At 43.4% G+C, this 20,082-nt stretch overlaps 1 protein-coding gene across 1 annotated transcript in view; it reads right to left on the reverse strand.

The window, feature by feature from the left end:
- The window catches only part of MTAP (methylthioadenosine phosphorylase), a 31,161-nt gene that overhangs the window by 7,636 nt on the left and 3,443 nt on the right, over positions 1-20,082 (reverse strand). Inside the window, exons 2-6 of the mRNA XM_063129215.1 lie at positions 10,309-10,395; positions 9,330-9,388; positions 8,109-8,276; positions 4,152-4,254; positions 947-1,186 (exon numbers count right to left, since the gene is read on the reverse strand). Of these exons, the coding sequence (XP_062985285.1) occupies positions 947-1,186; positions 4,152-4,254; positions 8,109-8,276; positions 9,330-9,388; positions 10,309-10,395 (657 nt within the window). The remainder of the gene's footprint in view (positions 1-946; positions 1,187-4,151; positions 4,255-8,108; positions 8,277-9,329; positions 9,389-10,308; positions 10,396-20,082) is intronic.

Here is a 20,082-nt window from a genome sequence, read left to right on the forward strand (position 1 = left end):
TGTGCAGTGCTCCCGTTCAAGAGGCCAACCAGGCTGTTTTCCAGGATATCACATTTCATTTTCCTGGGTTGTCTACTCCCAGCCAACAGTCAGTCACTGGGCATGCTCAGTCCTCATTGGTCTGTTTTTGGGTCCCCCACTTTAAGGTGTGTCTCCCCCCCCCCCAGAATGTCTCTTTTTCTATTTCTGCAAACCATGGGGTTCCTGTAAGCCTACGGATATCTCCCTCTTCTGCATAGATGGTGCTGTTTTGGCTACTTAAGGATTCACCCTGGAGGAATGACTTTGTCATTAGGATATCTATGAGGGAATCTGTCAGGCTGCACTGCTCATGGCACTTTTCTTGTTGTGACTGAAACGCAGCTACTTCTCTGCCTGACGAAGAACTGTGAATTCCTGTGAAAACTGTGCATATGTAGATACAGTGAGTAGACACAGTCTAAAGCAGGGGGCTCCAGCCCCTTTCCTTGCTCTCTCTCTCTCTCTCTGCCTTTTCCACCTCTCCCTTCCTAGCGCCCAGCCTTGGCTCTTTCTTTCTCTCCCGCTCACCCCTTTATCATGCTGTTTTTCTCCAGTCCTAGCCTCTGACCTCGCTGTTTCTCTCCCAGCCACTTCTTTACCTCGTGGTTTCTTCCCCTCACCTCTTTATCGTGCTGTTTCTCCCCCTCACAGTGTCGCTTTCTCCCCCCTAACCCCTTTGCCTTGCTATTTCTCTCTCCTTCCCTGCCTCTTGCCTCGCTATTTCTTCCCCACCACCTCCTTTGACTAGCCAGGCCCCACAGCAGCCGTTATGTGACTAGCAAACTCCTCTGTGGCAGCCATTTTGTCGTGGTACCCACAGCAATGTCTCCTATTCCCGAATGTGCCTTCTAAAAAGGTTGGGGACCCCTGGTCTGAATGTTAAACAGCAACAAAAAACAAAGGAAAACAGGCGCTCTTTACTCACCGTTTCTTCATGTTCTTTCCAGCAGTCATAGTCTGTTGCCATAGCGATACTTGCATAACAGATGCCAGCTTCCTTGGCAAGAACCACTTCGGGGACTGTCGTCATGTTGATAACATCACCCCCCCAACCGCGAAACATCAGGCTTTCTGCCCGAGAACTAAAACGTGGCCCCTCAATTGTGATCATGGTCCCCTTTGAGTGGCACTTGATCCCAAGCTTCTTTGCAACATCCATCAGAACCTGAAAACACAGAGACAGCAGAAGGGACACATGGGTTAATCATTCTGGGAGGCCGTTCAGACCCCCTCCATGCATGAACTAATATTGCACTCACCACATAGGCAGAGTGCCACCCGTTTATATACCTCCATTTGGGACTGGAAGAGGGTGAACAGGACACAACGACAGAACAAAGATAAGAAAGCACAGTTTGAGTACAAGCAATGCCCAACATAGAGAGGGCGAATTTAGAAATCAAAATTAGACACTTTTTACACCTTCAGCATTTGCCATTTCATAGATTCTTCAACTATAAATTCCTCGACTATTTTTAAAATTATTGTCTTAGCCATGGTTTAAAAGCCATTATCCTGGGAGGTGTGTCTTAGGATACAAAATAAGGTGTTTTACTGGTGACTGAAGGACTTTTTTTTTTAAAAAAAAGTACAAACACCTTGTCTCTACAAATTAAAATTGGAAGCTTGAGAGCACAGACGGAAGGCTGTGTGTTATGGTAATGGCATTTTATGAATACTAAAGCATTATCCTGAACAGCACTGAAAATATGGCTGAAGCGAAAATAAAACTACCATATAAAGTAGCATCATTAAAATTATCATGAGCTGCTTGCTTCACACCCTACACAGCAGCTAAGATTCACTGTTAAGTCAGCATGTCAAGCTGGAAGTGTAGAAATTTGTCCTTAAACTTGTAGCAACACGCAACAGGGAACTGCGATCAGCTCATATATGCAGATGAGACACTAGCAACTTTTGTGAAAGCAACCTCTTCCTCCTCTTAGCAAAGGGGCACGTCACACCTGGATCTTCCATTGTGTTTCCTGTCTTCAAGTGCTCACTGTAAAGAACCGAAGTGACTCCATATTTTTCTTTTGTTGGGGTTTTGATTTGTACTGTGTGGGTTAGAGATTGCTGGTCTATAAGAGGCCCAAGAAGAGAGACCTAGGCTAGATCTACACTACTGCTTTAAAGCGCTTTATAACAGTTTTGACAACTGTATATGGCATGTGTCCTGGGCCCCAACAGTTGTCAAAACTGTAATAAAGTGCTTTAAAGCAGTAGTGTAGATCCTGCCCTTGTGACATCTGTGGGGAGGACGGGCCTGCTCTACCTCAGTGGTATATGGATGGCTCTGCTGTCTCTGGGCAAGGTATCTCCAGCCTCAAGGTCATAAACTATTCAGACCTGAAGGGAGAAGTGCTTACAGCTGGGTTGGTTTGAATCATGCCACTGCCCCCTCGACCCTCCTTTCTGGAGGAGAGCGAGGAGAGCACCTGAGTCGGGCTTGGACACAGTATAAATCTGGGGAGGGCTTTTTGCCCAATGTCTTTTGTTCTCATCCTGTCTCAAGAAGGTGGTTTTCAAGTCCGGTGCAGCTTATGACTAAGGACCCTTATGACCAGTAAGTAGCATAAGCCAGTTAAGGTGTTTTTATTTTGTCTGTACGTGGGTTTCCAACTGTTGATGTGTTGTGGATCTGCTTTGTAATTCACTTGTTCCTGTACCCTTTACACAGCCCTTTCCCTTGCTTGTAAACAAACTCTAAGAATTGTGCTATTTCCATCTGGGTCAGTGCTGAACCTAGTGTAGTTTTTGCGATGGGTGTTACTTTTTTTCCTTTGTTCTGGGCTCAGGGAATTGGGAGAACTGGTTTGGTCTCTACTCCTTGTGCCCAGGGGCGGGTCACCTGGGGATTCCTTCCATTCCCAGGTGTGGTGCCAGGTGGTGGCAGCAGACCAAGAGCGGTTCAGTGGAACCACACTGCCCTCTCCCGTCCTTTACAATCCTTACATGTTACTCCTCTGATGCCACCCTCATGAGTCATACATGGGTATGCAGAGAATCTCGAAGTGGGTTGGCATGGCCATGTTTTACTCGAGAGCAGATGCTGATATAAACCTGTTCACTGCTGTAACTTTTGCCAAGTGTAGCGACTAATGGGAGCAATGCCTTAAAGGTATGCAACAGTAAAGGGTAGCACATTCACCTTCAGCACTGTAGTGTGTGGGATGGACGGGGAGGTGGTTTATAGCAAGGGTGCAGAACCTCTTTCAGCCCAAGGGCCAAATTCATTTCTGGAACTCTCGGGGGCCACATTCCAGTGGTGAGTGGGGCCGGAGGCAAAAATACCAGCATATTTTAGCCTAAGACCTCATCTACACCAAGCAGGATATTGCACTATGAAAGCGGTATATAAAAGGCAGGAGCCACACCAAGCAGGATATGGTGGGATGAAAGCAGTATGAGTCAATGGGCACCAACAGTTGTCAGTGTGCTTCAATACTGCTGTAAAGCAGTAGTGTGGCTCCTGCCTTTCATATACCGCTTTCCTGCTTGGTGTAGATGAGGCCCAAAGCTCTTATTGCCAGTAATTATTCCTTAGCAGAGACATTTCAACCATTTAGAAAAGGGGTGGGGAAACTGTGAAAAAGCCAGGAAACCAAATGATTGGTGATTGGCGGAAAGGCCCAGGGGCCAGATGGAGAACTTAGGGGGCCAGATTTGGCCAGTGCACTCAAGATTCAATCCCGCTGATAGATACTTTCTTTAGCACCCATCAAGTGGCACATGGGATGCATGGTGTGGGTGGAGGCCATCCCTCATTGTCTGGAAGCAACTGCCATGTCTCCGTTGAGAGGTCTACTTCAACTTGCGAACGACTGAGATAATTCAAACCAACTGAAACATTGGGTGGCATTGAATGGAAGGTGGACTGGCAATTATCTGGCTTCCCCTTCCCACCAAAAACTTATGCCATCTCCAAAAAGCCAGTCCTAAAGATCGGGAGATGCTTGGTAGCAGGATTCAATGCAGCAGGGATGGCTATGGCTGAGAAGGAAAACTACAACACTGTCTTCCCCACCCCATGCCACGTACGGATGCATGCACAAGTATTTTCTGCTCATGCACAGGCTGTTTGGATCGTAGCCATAGGCACTGCCTCCAGTAAGATAAGATCCACTAACTTTTCTAGTTTTGGCACAGAAAGGTTCCGCCATAGAAACGTGGCACACTCCCGGAAGGCAGGAATGATTCCCATCATAAAAAGTGAGATGCCTTTTGGTTGTCCTGTGAAGAAAAAGAATAGCTGGTTAGAGAATACAGCCTAGGAAAGGGCAGAAAAGCGACCGTTGTGTACACGGTCACAGTACCAGTGTTACCCCCTGGACTTTTTCTTTCCATATTGCAAGTAAACAAAGATCATTGCACTGTCAAGTTTTGCACTGTCACAGTGACCACTGTCCTGGGCAAATACACTTTACAGTGCACTTTAGAGTCCCAAAGCAAGCACTGAAGAAAAGCAGAAGGGAAAGAAATCCACATCCTGCATTTCTCAGCTTCTCCCCAGCGATGATAACCCACAAGAGAGTTGGTGTACACACAGCCGCCCACATTAGTATGGTTGTAGCAAGTGTTAGGAACAAATATTTATACATATTGGGATATAATACTCAGATCCTGACACGAAACTGTTAGCCTGTCCACTCGGAGAAAATAAGACACACAGTGGGAAACTCTGAAAAGACGTCTTAAATAGGGAACGCACAAACGCAATAGCAGTAACACACAACAGATGATGAAACCGGTAGCAGACATTGCTGAGAGTTAAATAAGGGGAGTGGTTTCCAATCTGTGCACCAGCTTTGGCAGGAAGAAAAAAGGTAATAGGCTGTGTCATTTCTTGGCTAATTAAACATGAGCGGGGGCTGGAATATGAGTCACGGTTGCCAGAGGGACACCTTTCATGTTGTGATCCTCGCGGCAAATCATCTGGCATAAGATGACGTCTGTGGGTTTCAGCCGCAACATTGTAGGCTTCTGTGCCCCGGTTGGTGCGGCGAGAAGTGTGCAGCATGCAATGCGGAGGCTTACGACCTGATGCTAGAAATGAGCATGAGAAATAGTGCTCTGAGCTGAAAGGGATCATTTGCTACCAGAAGGCTGTTTTTGATGGTATTGAAGCTGATAGTGCCTACTATCAGCTTCAGCTGATACGCCAGCTGCGCCCCTTCCTAGAGTTAGAAAACCTAAAGATAGTAGTGCATGCACTGGTAACTTCGAGGCTCGACTTCTGCAATGCACTCTACATGGGGCTACCTTTGTGCCTAGTCCGGAAACTTCAACTAGTTCAAAATATGGCAGCCAGGTTGGTCACTGGTACATCTAGGGGCGACCACATTACACCAGTCTTAAAATCTCTTCACTGGCTGCAAATTAGTTTCTGGGTGAAGTATAAAGTGTTGGTTATTACCTTTAAAGCCCTACATGGTTTGGGTCCAGGCTACCTGTGGGATCGCCTTCTCCCATACAATCCGCCCTGCACACTCAGGTTCTCTGGGAAGAATCTACTTCAGTCAGCAAAGACTAGGCTGACAACCATTACCCAGAGACCTTCTCTTCCGCTGCTCCCAGACTGTGGAATAGCCTGCCAAAGGCGACTCATCAGCTTGACAGTCTTTTAGCATTCAAGAAAGCTATTAAGACTAATCTCTTCTGGGAGGCCTATCCAGTAGAATTTTAGGATACTTTTAGTATGCTTTTGGGATATTTTTAACAGTGTATACTATGTTTTTTATCAGTATTTTATGCTTGCTGTTGTTCCCCACCTCGATCCAATCAGAGAGGAGGGTAAGAAATATATTATTATTGTTTATTTTTATGATTGACAGCCACCATTTTGCTTCGGTCGGGTCACCTTAAGAACCTAAGGAGAACCATGATGGGTCAGACCAGGGATCTCTCTAGTCCAGCATTCTGTTCACAGAGTGGCCAACCAGCTGCTTGTGGGAAAACCACAAATAGGACATGAGTGCACTGTGCCAGCACATGCAGTGTTCGCATTCCTTGGCATGGGCAGGTGCTGTACTGGTGTGCTAACACTGGATGTGTAGCTTTTGAATGTGAAGCCACATGGGTTTTACCCAGCTTCATATTCATATTGGGCTTCCTTGACTGGTGAGGAAGAGACATGGAGGGGGGAGGGGCGCTATGAGTGCAAGAAGAGAGATGGATTTTGTATTACTAGACTTTTAGAAATAGAACACAGGAGAATAGACCGGACAGTCTTTGGGACAAAGGGCTGAGAGATGCTCAGCTTTGCAATGTGGCTTCTAGATGGGACAAGGCAGTTTGCAAGTCATGGTGGGCCAGAATTGCTGAGAATTCTGGCTTACCATGAACGAGCAAGCACGCTAGTGCACACTGCCCAATTTCTACCACTTGGCTCTTCCCACCCAAGGAAGTGGCCAAACAAACCAGGGGACCTCCATCTGTCATTTGTGGCATAATGTCCAAACTGGAATCTCTGGCTTGTTGCTCTCCTTAGGGCAGCCTTCCTCAACCTGGGGTGCTCCAGATGTGTTGGACTGCATCTCCCAGAATGCCCCAGCCAGCAGGCTGGGGCATTCTGGGAGTTGTAGTCCAACACATCTGGAGCGCCCCAGGTTGAGGAAGGCTGCCTTAGGGCTTTTCCTTGGCTCATGTTTCTGGCTTGCTAGGAGAATAGCAATCCAGAGATCCTGATTCTATTCCCTGCCCTCTCTCTCTTTCTACCTCATCATCCCAGCTGGAAAATATGTTTGTGCAAAAAGGGAAGAAAAAGAAAAAGATCAGCAGCTGGTAGCAATGTAGAGTCATCCATTCACAGGAATATGTAACCTCCGCTGTGACTCAGGCGCCATTCCAACCTCAGCTGCGCTGAGTAAACTAATTGCATCTTCTGAGAAAACCTTTCCTTCCTGTCCACGACATTTATGGGCTCGACAAAAAAGAGCTGGAGTTGGGGTGAAAGAGATGTGTTAATTTTTTTCTAAAGCCATTAAGAAAATCTAAAGATGTCTATTATAGTATTTATTTTTTATTTGTCTGAGTATAATCAAATCTCTTTTTTATTCCTTATTAGAGAACCAACCCGGCTTGTAATACTCTCTTCTCTGGCTTCAAACTGTATGGAATGCAAAGCTGTGTTTGGGAAGTCTACCTCTAGTGGCTGAAGATGGCATTGCAAGCTTCTACCAGGCGGACACACGTAAATTAATTCAAATTAATAAAAAATAACCATGGGTTCCAAATTTCAGGTGTCTGGGTTTCACAGTTTTGGCACTAGGGTGCTGATGGACAGCTACACATCCCTTTTTTATTAGTCTAGATAAGTTTCGTCTATGAACAGTTGTGGATTAAATAAAATCAGTGCAAGGTTAGAGTTCCACTGTCCTTTTCAGATCTTGCTGATCTTCCACTGACTTTGAAAATTCTCAGAAACTCTTGTTGCTTCCCAAACTTTTCCAAAATCACTGCTGGGAGATGCCGCACCCTACTCCAGGTTTAGCAGGAGGGTGGGGGAATCTCATTGGATTTTTTTTTTTTAAGTGCTCACCATCGGTAAGCGCATTTTTGGATCCCAATTAAAAATAAAAGCACTTAATGCAGGTTTATAGATGCTGACTTTTAGAATCAAAAGCAGAGGGCAGAATCCAAGGGGGGCATACACTGCAGCCGATTCTCTTCCGCCCTGCCAATTGCATTGCATAAACAGCTCCGATTTCTTGTGCAATGGTGATTTAGCGCATCTGGAGCAACCCGAAACAAGTGGAATGCTCTCGTTTCTGAATGGAGGCAGGTCAGTGGAGCTAGCATAAGGGAGGTCGGCCGACCTGCCTCTTCCAGAAACAAGTATTTCCACTCATTTTGGGGCTTCCCCTAGGAAGTCCTAAATCTCTCTTGCGTAAGCGGTGGGTCCCTCTTGCAGAAGGGAATCAGCAGGGTGGAGAAGAATCGGCAGGGCCATACGCGCCCTGTTGGATCCTGCCCAAAATGACATCCAAGTAAGAATGGTTTGGGAAATAAGTTCTCCAAGCAGTCCTAGATCTAATTCAGTGATTTTCAGGCCTAGCTCCACAGAAGGACCCCGTTCTCTCCCTTACCTGTCTATGAACTGGTCGATGATAACAACATCTCCAGGCTGAATCTCTTCTCTTAATGAACCACAGGCAGTAGTCACTAATAGATGAGTGCAACCCTCTTCCTTCAGCGCCCACATATTGGCGCGGAAATTTATATTTGTTGGCACAATCGTATGATGTCTCCCATGCCTATGGAGAGAAAAGGGTGGGGTCTGGTGAAGCTAAATTACAAGAGAGAGAAATACAACAACAAGCTACTCAGGAAGATGTGTTTGCATTGCAGTTAGGAATGGATACACCAAAACACGCTTTCCTCTGTGTGGATGGAAAGTGTGGGGCAAGGAGAGTAGTTAGGTATCAGGGCCAGGCTGGGGCTGTGGGAAGCCATACCTGGATATAGACTTGGCATTCCCTGAAGTCAATCTGAAGTGTACTAGGAAGAAGATACCACAAGGCTGACCAAGGAAGTCAACAAGGCCAACCTAGAACTCCCGAACTAGCTTTGGCCTGGCTGAGTATTTAAAATTGTTTTAAATGTTAGCTGTTTTTGTGGTTTTAAATTTTGTATATTGATTTTTAATGTTCAGTCTTTTAATCTCTGTAAACTACCCAGAGAGCTTCAGCTACGAGGCAGTATATAAATGTAATAAATAACAGAATACATAAATCAGCTTCAGATCTTTCAGATTTCTTATCTTATACTCCCTGTTTCCTCATGTGCCAGAAGTTATGAGGGCTTAGTACATATAATCTGAGGCTATTTCCCTAGGCGCAGTCCTGCCTGCAGGCCATGAGGTTCTTGGTTCATCTCCTGAAACCCTTAACACTGGGATTTTAACATGCCAGATACTTTCATCATGTTCTATATATGGGTGTGTGGGTGTGGGTGTGTTTTGGTCTCTGAATTCATCTATCCCAAACACTTGCGGAAGGTTGTATTTCATTGTTGGTTCCTTTTACCCACATATTAGCTTTGTGAAGTAAGGGTAAGGCTGAAAGCAGCAGTGCCCAACACAACTCATAGAACTCAGAAGTTCAAAAAAGAATTAAAAAGTCTAACTTAAGAATCTTGATCAAACCAATCAGGTATAGAACCCTACTAATTGAGGAACTTCCAAAATACTCAATACAACCCTCAATTTGAGTTTTTAACTGATTTCATGGATTTATGACAAATGTATCATGCACACCATCTTTTCTAATACAATACTAATTCAAATGCTGTTTGAGAATTTCACATACCTGGCTAGAAGCACACAGTCAACATTTTTTATCTTTCCCAAAATCAGAGCATCTGATGGCTGGAGTTAAAAAAACAACAACACACCAACAAATTCAAAAATGTTTATGCAAGTCCATAAATAAGAAAAATAAATAAGCCTGCTTCTTAAAAATCTCAGAGATGGGCTCATTGTGCAGCATGTTTACTCAGAAGTAAGTCCCACCAGGTTTGATGGGGCTTGCTTCCAGGTAAGTGTGCATAGGATTGCAGCCCACATTTGAAATAGGAATGAAAATGGCAAAGCTGTGTTGTGCATTCTTTCACAAAATCAGAGTTATGAAAAAATCACAAACAGTGTCAATAAGTTATAAAAAGCAGGCTGCCCTAGAGACTGCTGTTTAGAGACATGCATACATGTCTTATTGGGAGCTGCTGGGCTCATCCAAAGTGCAAAGCATTCCTGTAAGGGCTAGCAGCAGGAAGGGGTCCATAGCTGGTTCTCCCAAAAGTCCTTGTTAACTATGTGAACAGGAAAGGGGCTGTTACAGCCTGAAACCATGGCATAGGAAGGCTTGCATCAAACTCACAAAATACACATGGCGTGAAAGGACACTTTACATGTCTTTCCAGGTGCAGACTCACAAAGAGGAAAGCTGAAGTACAGAAAGACTGAAAATCACACCCATCAGTAGCTGTCATGCAATCAGAGTTATCACCACAAGCTTACAAATAAGTTGGGAAGCCAAAGATCAGATACTGGGCACAATTATGAGAGTTATGCTATAGCAGACCCGTCTCCCCAGCCCAACAATGGTTTCAGAACACTGTTTTTGAACTCCATCGAGCTTCAAAAGTTGTTGCACAACGTTGTATTTGAGAAACATATGCCTTAAAACCTGCTGCATGGGCAGTTCTTGGGAATGTTGTCCCTTGTTCGTAAGTGCCCCCCTAGCACACCATACACATTCAAACAATGGAAACAACTAAGTTAATACACACCTTTCCATAAGGCGTATCAATGTATTTTTCTGTTCGACCTTCTAATATGTCAGGATCATCCAGACCAGTCCCTCCAATAATTCCAATCTTGCAGGAAAGAAGAACGTGTTAGGTTAGGAGATATTTAAACGCATGAAATGATTCCTGAATTTCTAACAGGACACCTCAATAATGTTTTGTTGTGGTTCTTAAGGAATGGTTACGAAACACAATCAAGCTTGGACAAAGACCGTGGAAACCCAGGAAACCATTTGAGTTTGGTGCCTCTTCTTAACATCAAGGATGTTGTTGTGGTTGTTGTTTATTCGAGGCATGTACAATAATGGGACCGAATTCTAGTTTAGAAAACACATATGACAAATAGAACACCACAAAGAACTGACCAATGATATGTATATGGCTGGGTTCGGATGACACGGTTGGTTATCATGTTGTCTACAGGGACTTTTTCACACCATGGTTGGTTATTCAGTCAAAATAACCAATGCAAATAACCAACGCTATGCAGAGTTGATTATTTGAATAACAGTTAGTTATCATGTCGTGTGTCGGGCAACACTGACTATTTTGTCACACGCAGTTGGTTATTTTTGGTGACTACAGAGTTCCCTGGCAAGAGTGACCAAAGTGGTGGCTACTGCTCTAATCCAGCCGGCAGAACTCGCAATGGCTGATGGGGTACCAGCGGGAGGGCAGGGGGATGTGTCAATCAAACATACCATTGACTAATAGTGAACTTGACACTGGCCTTAATCCACACGATGGTTGATTATGATCAAGTTGTGTGGGGAGTACCCCCTTGATAATCAACCGTGGAGTTGATTTTTAACCCACCATTGACTATTGTGTTGACCAAACACAGCCCATATGTATGTATTTATTGCACTTTTAAACTACCCATAGCTAATTTATTTATTTATTACATTTCTATACTGCCCAATAGCCGGAGCTCTCTGGGCGGTTCACAAAAAAAGTTCTCTGGGCAGTGTACAATACAGTTAAAATATAAAATACAAACAATAAAACAATGAATATGCAGACAGGACAGTGTACTTTGGATAATCCCTAAAGAAGCCTCTATATGCAGACATAACTCTGCTTCCAAGCTATTATTATTATTTTTATTATTATTATTATTTACCACTATTATTAATGACTACTACTACTACTACTAATAATAATAATAATAATTTCTTCACTCAGATCTTCCCAAGCCTCCTCACAGCTCCTCAGTTAGGATCTAAGGATGACTTCAAAGGACATTCCTCCTCATGTACCGGTTTTGGAAAAGCCTTCAGACTACATGTTACATATAGGGAGAATAATGCTGAAACAAGCTTTCTTGTGTGTGGAGGCTATACTGCATATAGCAACTGCACACCAGCCCTCTGTGTATTATCGACACAGACTGCCACGCAAATAAGAGGCATGGGTAAACTGTCCCTCGGTGGCAAGCTTTTGTTTAACAGCAAATATTAGTACAGTAGTAAGAAGGCCTACACCCTGCATTCTACTAACCAGCTATATGAATTGTGCCGCTTGATTCCTGCGACCCTTGCTGCTCATTTCAAATCAACCATTTGTCAACTTCTTCTCCCCAGTTTTTTCTTCTCCTCCCTTTGGCCTCCCGCCTCCCTCCCCTTCTTTCTGCCAAATCTATCTGTCTCGCAAGTCTTCCGGCTGCTTCCCTTGCCCTGCTGTCTTCTCCTGCCCCTGGCTCTTAGGGTGTTATGCCCAGCCCACCCATCTTTCATCAGGGCCTCACCCCATCCAGTATTAGTGCAGGGGTATTGAACTTCTTTCAGCCCTAGGGCTGATTCCGTTTTTTGGAGACCATCTCAGGAGGCACATTTCAGTGGGGGCAAAGGCACAAGGAAAGGGGCCAAAAATATGAGAGTCTGTCAGCGTCTACCAATACATAAGCCTTAGGAGCAGCATTTCAATCTTTCAGAATAGGGGCAAAACTGAACAAAAGCCAAAAAATCATCTAACATTTGGTAGTCAGGGGACACACACACCCCAGACCAGATTTGGTCCCCTGCACCAGATGTTCTATACCCCTATCTCAGCGCATTAAAATATAGAGATTCAACAACATCTCCTGCCTCATCCCTGATATAGACACATCCACGTTATATCTGGATTCATGTTTTGTTAATCTTTATGTAAGGTCTCTTGGCTGCCATCATGGCCATGATATTGGCTGTACAATGAGCTCTAGTCACTGTATGGAAGAATTCACCAGATGCTTTTCCACCATCACTGTAGACATCATCCCTGCCGTATCATTATCCGAAGCTCCCTGGAAAATCGGGGAGCTACTTCAGCTCAACCTGGGGGAGATCATGTCAACCACCCAAGTCGCTTCCTCATTCCATCCACTACGCATCCTGGTGAGTCTCTTCAAGCCAGGGCTTCAACAGGATCACCAGCCCTATGAGCACGAAAATCCCCTAACATCATGAGAAAACCAGTCACTACTTCGCAATATTTTAAAATGGGTAAATGACAAATTTGACACCTTTGATGAATCTATTTTGCACTGTAGTATCCACATCCAAGTCCAAATTGCAAAGTGAGGAAGCCATCGGTTCTATAACAAGGCAGCCTATCTGTAATCCAACTTCTTCTGGAACAACAAGACTGTGCGAGAAAAGAAAAGCTGACTTTGCAGCATGCCAGGCAATCAACACACAGCAGAGTGCTTAGCATCCAATCCAATTAAAAGTGATCAGAAAGCAAGTCTGGGAAAGACCATGGGATGCTTCTTCCCATTCAATAGCACTGAGCTATATATACCAATAGTCTGACTATGCATAACATGGCTCTTTTGTTATTTATTTGGCTGACGGTATTTCAACCCCACCACCGTATCACCAGACTGCCTCAAGGAAGCTTACAATAAAACTAAACACAACACAGACGCAAAAATAGAAAACGCATAAGAGGTCGTAAAAGCAGCACATAAAAACAAAGATGAGAATTAAAATCTACATTAAAACAAAAGCAGCGAAGTGGCAAATCAAAGTCTGTCAGATAGGAGTCTGGTCGGGAGCCAGAACGGCATGCGGTGACTGCTTGAGACGGTTCCTCCGCTCGCTTTCCAGCTTTGCATAGGAATGGTGCGGACCAAGGTGGACTGCGGTGGGACTGGCAGAGCCTACCAGAAAATGGTAGCTGCGAGGGCACCCCTGTAAAGTGCTGGGCTCTGGAAATGCTAATGTGAGTTCCTCTCCTACATCACGGAAAGCTGAGAGTAAGTACATGGGTGGCAACCCAGTGTGCGTGAGACCAATTCTGCCATGGCAAAAAGGAATTGGAGAATTCTTCTGTCAGTCCTCAAAGCATTCAGAGAAAGAGAACTAGGTCTCTGACGATGAGGAGCCAGGATGCAGCGGAATAGGAAAGCATAGACAAAAAGCCCGTCCTCTGCCTCCTTACTCTACAGAACATGAAGCATCCTCGGAAGAGGAACAAATGTGAGCTAGTCCCACCACTTCTGCTCAAAAGTCTTGCCATGTTCTATATCTGAGGTGGCTTTGTGTGTACATCTGTATATATTACAAATATTTGGTTGGAGTACAAGTCTTTATAAAAGTCTGGCATGCTGTTTTGTTTACTGAATTGACCTAAAACTTGAACGACTGTAAGGGAATTGAGGATATTAAAATTTCCTAGGAGCTTAGTTATCAATAAAGCGTTGCAGTGTTGAGTTAATCGGTAAACAATTGATGTTAAATGCTCTTTGCTTCTTTGTGCACTTCCTATACTTCAGTGCCACATGAGTGTTAAGACTGTCTTGTTAAAAAATTGTTGCACAACCTCCAACTGTATTTTGATGGGATATGCCTGCCCTTTCGTTCTGAGACCTTGAGAAGGTTGAACTGAAATTATTTGATATTGAAGTCTGTCAGATATTGCGAAAAAACGTGAAAAGACATCAGGTAGACACTGCCTGGCACTGAAGAGATAGCAAGGAAGGAGCCAAGAAAACGTATTTAGGGACGTTCCACAATCTGGCTACCACCATGACAACAGAAAAGGCCTTTTCTATGGTCACCAGTGATGTAACTCCAAGGAGCACCTGGGATAAGAATCTCTGAAGTACATCATGGAAGGGAAGGCTGTCCAACGCTTTTCAAAATAATGGAATTAACTATTCAGCCCAACAATACTCACACTTAACTTAAAGTTGACTAGGTTTGCCTGAAGAAAGGATTTTTATGGACGGCCTTCAAATGGTACCAAATGGTGCTATCAGGCATTGCTATCATTATCCTGTAACAAGGTAGGAAAACTGGTGCCTTCCAGATGTTTTGGACTACAACTCCCATCAGTCCCAGCCAGCATGGCTGCCAGTCAGGGGTTATGGGAATTGTAACCCCAAACATCTGGATGGCTGGTTGCCCAGCCTTGTCCTATGAGATACGGGTGGTTAACTGGCAGCCCATGTATGGGATCTGCCCCCTGCCACAAACTGTACAGGGCCCCTAGTATATCACTGCCACCCCAAAACATTTTTTGTTTTAAGAAGTAAAGATATTTTATACTTTAATGTTACACCTATTTTGGACTTTGTATTCAATGTAACAGGTATATAATATATCAACATCATGTTCATATTTGTAAACTTGAAGCCCACGTGCTTCAACACAATGGCCCTACTCTCTCCTTCGGAATCAAAAACCCACTGCACGAGTGGAGTGGGAATGGGATCGTGCCCACTAGCTGTGCCCCAACGCTGCGCTCTGGACAGTGCAGGTAAGAACAGGGTGTATATTTTGTCTGTACGCTGCCCTGAGATCCTTGGGTTATAGGGCGGGATACAAATGTCTTAATAAAAGTAATAAATATGAGTTGGATCAGTCATCAAGGATGACCCTACTGTTAGGCAGAGTGAGGTGACCACCAGAGGCAGAACGCTCCTCATGAACACACTTTCCATTTCCCTTTATTAGAGGGCAGAGCAATATATGCCACATGGTCTGTCCTGCCCCACTCTCTGAACTTATCTGCTGCCTCAGTTGTGGTGGAGGATGCTATCCAATCACCAGCACTGAAGTAAGATTCAATTGTCAATTCAGTCAGCATCTGTTCATGGTCTAGGGAATTGAGATACAACCCTGTCCTTTGCTTCTTTGTGATCAAGAATCCTTATTGGGCCTGTTCAGACAATACACTAAGCCATGGTGAGGCCACTAACCCTTTTACAGCAAATAGTTAGTGAGTGTGTTTAAACCATGGTTATGTAGTCACCATGGTTAGGAATGGTTCACTGGACAAGCTAAAGTCATGTTTCACATGACATGCTATGCCATAATGTTTAGCTCAAAATGCTTAATCACCATGGCTTAGTATGTCATCTGAACTGGGTCATCATGTAGGGTCCTGATTTGATGTACCGTATTTCTTCAATTCTAAGACACCATCGATTGTAAGACGCACACTAATTTCAGTACCACCAACAGAAAAAAAAGCTTTGATTCTAAGAAATAATAAACACACCCGCGATTCTCAGATGCATCCCATTTTTAGAGATGTTTATATGGGGAGAAAAAGTGTGTCTTAGAATTGAAGAAATACGGTAGTTGTGTTCTTTCTCACCTTATGCCAAATGCCCTTGCTACTAGATGGCGCCAGTTTACGACGGAGCCTGACCACCTCTGAAGAGGTTAGTTTGAGTGATAAAATAAACTTCCAGATCCAGGGCCACTACCTCAACAACAACAACAACAGCAAAAGACAAAAACAAAAAACAAAAAAAACCAAGATGGCTCCCCCAAAATACAAATGATTCTAGAAGGAAGAACAACAACCAAATTATTCTTATGCTTGAATGTTTTCTCCTAAATAAACCCCTGAACGAGATAAACTGATGTTAAAAAACCATCCACATAATTATATTGACGAACACTTATAATAAATAAAGAGCAACAGCTATAGAATATTCCATTTTACCTTCGATACAAACTTCTTTAGTATTGAAATTTACAACAACAAAAAGATCCTGTCTACTTGCAATTGCATAGGCTCTATGGCATTAGATTAGAAATTAGAATCTTTCATTAACTAAGCCTGTGCAATCCTTGTTATCTCTATTATTATTATTATTATTATTATTATTATTATTATTATTATTTAATTTCTATACTGTCCCATAGTCAAAGACCTCTGGACGGTTTACAACAATGCATAATACAAAATACGACATAATAAAAATAGTCTAAAGTAACAAAGAAAAAATAAAACAATGTAAATAGCTAAAAACAATTTACGTAAACAGTGTAGGCTTTGCTTTAAATAAACAATGTAGCCTCTGCTTGACACATCTAAGCACACAAGAGTACTGATAGGTGAAAGGAGATATTCTTTTTATTTGCTGCCATCTTGTGGCACGGGTGTGGTAGTGCAGACAAACAATCAACTGTGGTGAAATAGAAACAGGGGAGATAGCTTTGCTATTTCCAACACTAAAGTAATTTGTATTTATCTTCAAATCTGGAAGCTCAAATGCTCAAAAAGCCACAATTATTATGGGACTGAGATGCTTAGTCCCAAACAAGTTCTCCTCAACTACAGGACAAAAACTGTTGTTACAACAAGGCCACCCTTTTCTCCAACATACTGTATAATGAATCTGAAGAAATCAAATCAGAACCAGTAAAATTGTTTTTGTTGTTATTTTAATGTCTTACATAAAGATGAACGTAGTAACTAACACTTGTAAAACAATTTGTACATAAAATTATACATATGTAATAATAATAAAACGAAGACCTAGTACCCCATTATCTGCAGCAGTTTAAGACACTAATTCTTCTCATTTACGTATCAATTTAAGTATGCAAAGTGCATCACATATATTATATTGTTGGTAACATTACATCACTGTAAGGTAGGTCAGTGTTAGTAACCCGGAATGCAGAGAGGGAGCCAAGACAGAGCCCTGATTCACATGTAATGCAGCAATTCCTGGATTGTTTCACCAAGGAATTGTCAGGGATTTGTGGAGCTTACGAGCAGCAAGTGAGCCATTTCTGCTTTTAAACAACCACCCAGGAATGCCCTGTAAACACTTGAAAATGCCCTCCCCAGTCAAACTGCTGAGGGAAGGGCATTTCCAAAGCTAGCAGCAAAGTTCCTCTCCCTTGTCACAGTGTAAGAAACCCCATTCTCCCTCTTGTTCTCATCGCCCAGGCACATCATAAACTTAACCAGATCACAATAAAGTGTAGCCAGCAATGCATTATGGGTTAAATTCAATGTCATGCTAGCGAACATCCACAAGTGTGACAGGACTTTCTCCCTCACTCCTCCTCATTGCAGTCTTCTGCGTTGCCCCTCCAGTACCAGGAAAGTAAAAACTAGCCAAAGGCAAGGGTGGAACCAAGTAATCTTCTACAATAATATTATTAGTAAAAGTTTTATTAAAGTGCCTAGCAGCTTCTGCAGACAACTGCACTAACGTTATAAAGCCCTGAGGAAGAACGCAACCGTGTTCAAAACGTGTAGGCACCTGGCACTTTAATAAAACTTTTACTAATAATATTATTGTAGAAGATTACTTGGTTCCACCCTTGCCTTTGGCTAGTTTTTACTCCCCTACGGGGTTTTCCTTGCTTTCGCACCTCCAGTATCAGGGACAGTAAACCTATATGCATCAGTTGCTGGGGAACGTATGTGGGAGGGTGCTGTTGCACCCGCGTCCTGCTTGTGGGTCCCTGGTTGACAGCTGGCTGGCCATTGTGTGAACAGAGTGCTGGAATAGATGGACCTTTGGTCTGACCCAGCATGGTTCTTCTTATGTTATAATATCTGCTCCGGAGGGTTTCTCAGCCCTCCAGAGAACATATTGAGGTATGGAGTCAGCTGCAGAGATGAAGTAGACTTTCGTTGATGGCACTGCTTTTAGCAGCAGATTTTAGCAGCAGATTTAACCCTATCAGCACGAATATGCTCTTAAACTCAACAAATGAAGCCAACACATATATATTTCACCAAGTGCAGAACAAACCCCCTCTCCCATATTAATCAATATTCAGTCCACAGTTGCCCCTGCTGCTTAACCACAAAATGGTTAATGGAATGCATTATGCATTCCGTTAACCATTTTGTGGTTAAGCAGCATGGTTTAGCGTGTTGTCTGAATGGGGCCTAAATCTCCCAACAGCCTATGATATTCAAAAGCAAGTCCTAGTTCAATGGGAATTATGTCCACGAAAGTGAGTATAGGATTGCAGCCTTAAGCTGTTTTACCTGCTATATTTGTCTCTTTCTTACTGTTTTTATTGCAGCATTAACTTTTTATGCTTTGCTTTGTACTTTTAAATTGCCATATGCTGCCCTGAGCACTGTAAATACACTAGAAAGGCAGGATATAAATTTTCTAAAATACATAAATAAAATATTAGAAAAGTGCCTCTCTGCTATTGAACCTTCAGAAGGCAGTCAGCCACAGTTTCACGGTTGTTCTCTGCAACCAGCAGAGCTAGACATTTTCTCATTTGTAATTGTTTTTTTTTTTGTTTTAAATGAAGCACTTTTTTTCCTTTTGAGCAAAAGCAGAAGCCAAGACAAGGCAGGATTTGGAAAGCACAGCATGCTGAAGTGAGCATCTAATTCCTGGCGTATGCAAAAAGTACTGAAATTAAAATATATGTGAAGTAAGCGAAGGCTAATTCACACAGATTGATCAGTTACAAGCTGAGTCACTGAATCAGTGCTTATTGGATGTGGCCTGATCCTGTGGATGTTTACTCAGAAGTAAATCCCACTGGGTTCCATGGGCTCTTACTCCCATTTGAATGTGTATAGGATCGCGGTGCTGAAGTGACAGTGGAACCATAGACTGATTGGTCCACTATGGCAACATTCAGACAATAATCCAAAAATTTATAAACCACTGTTTGTGAAGGTGTGGATGAGCACTGTGGTTAAGTTCTCCTCTCTCACCCCTGCTGCACACACCCGTTTCAACATTTCATTTCTAGCTTACATTAAGCCAGAGGTTCTTGGTTTGAATATAAAACTCTAGTTTAGCACAAGCCAGAAGCAAAGTGCTGAAGTTGGCTGAGCTGGGAGGGGCAAGGAAGAAGCATGTGACCACGGCACTCACCCACAGCTTCATGAACCATAGCTTATGGAGCCTTAGTCCAGGTAGAGCCAACTCGTGGCCCACCAGGTTTTTGGCCTACAACTCCCACTATTGGCTATGTCGACTAGGGCTGATGGGATTTGTATGCCAAAACATCTAGAAAGGTTACAAGTTAGCCACCCCTGCCTTAGACAATTGGCCCTATGCAGCTTATGAGTTCAAAAACCCAACTCTTTACTCAACCGATTCAAAAGATGTATGCATTCATCAATGTATTATATGCCAGGGCAATTTTGCGAACACCACCCTGGGGCAAGGGGGAAATACAATGGCAGAGATTAGTCAGGCCAGTTAAGAGTGGTTGTCCGTCTTTCTGCTCTTTCCACCATCCACAGTGACTTCAGCTAGGGTGACCCTATGAAAAGGAGGGCAGGGCTCCTGTATCTTTAACAGTTGTATTGAAAAGGGAATTTCAGCAGGTGTCATTTATATATATGGAGAACCTAGTGAAATTCCCTCTTCATCACAATAGTTAAAGCTGCAGGCGCCCTGCCCTCTTTTAAATTTGGTCACTCTAGTATAGCTCCTGCAGCTTTAACTGTGGTGATAAAGAGGGAATTTCACCAGGTTCTCCATATATACAAATGACACCTGCTGAAATTCCTTTTTCTATGCAACTG

Source organism: Elgaria multicarinata, chromosome 6 (genome assembly GCF_023053635.1).
Source record: "Elgaria multicarinata webbii isolate HBS135686 ecotype San Diego chromosome 6, rElgMul1.1.pri, whole genome shotgun sequence".
Taxonomy (NCBI): Eukaryota; Metazoa; Chordata; class Lepidosauria; order Squamata; family Anguidae; genus Elgaria; species Elgaria multicarinata.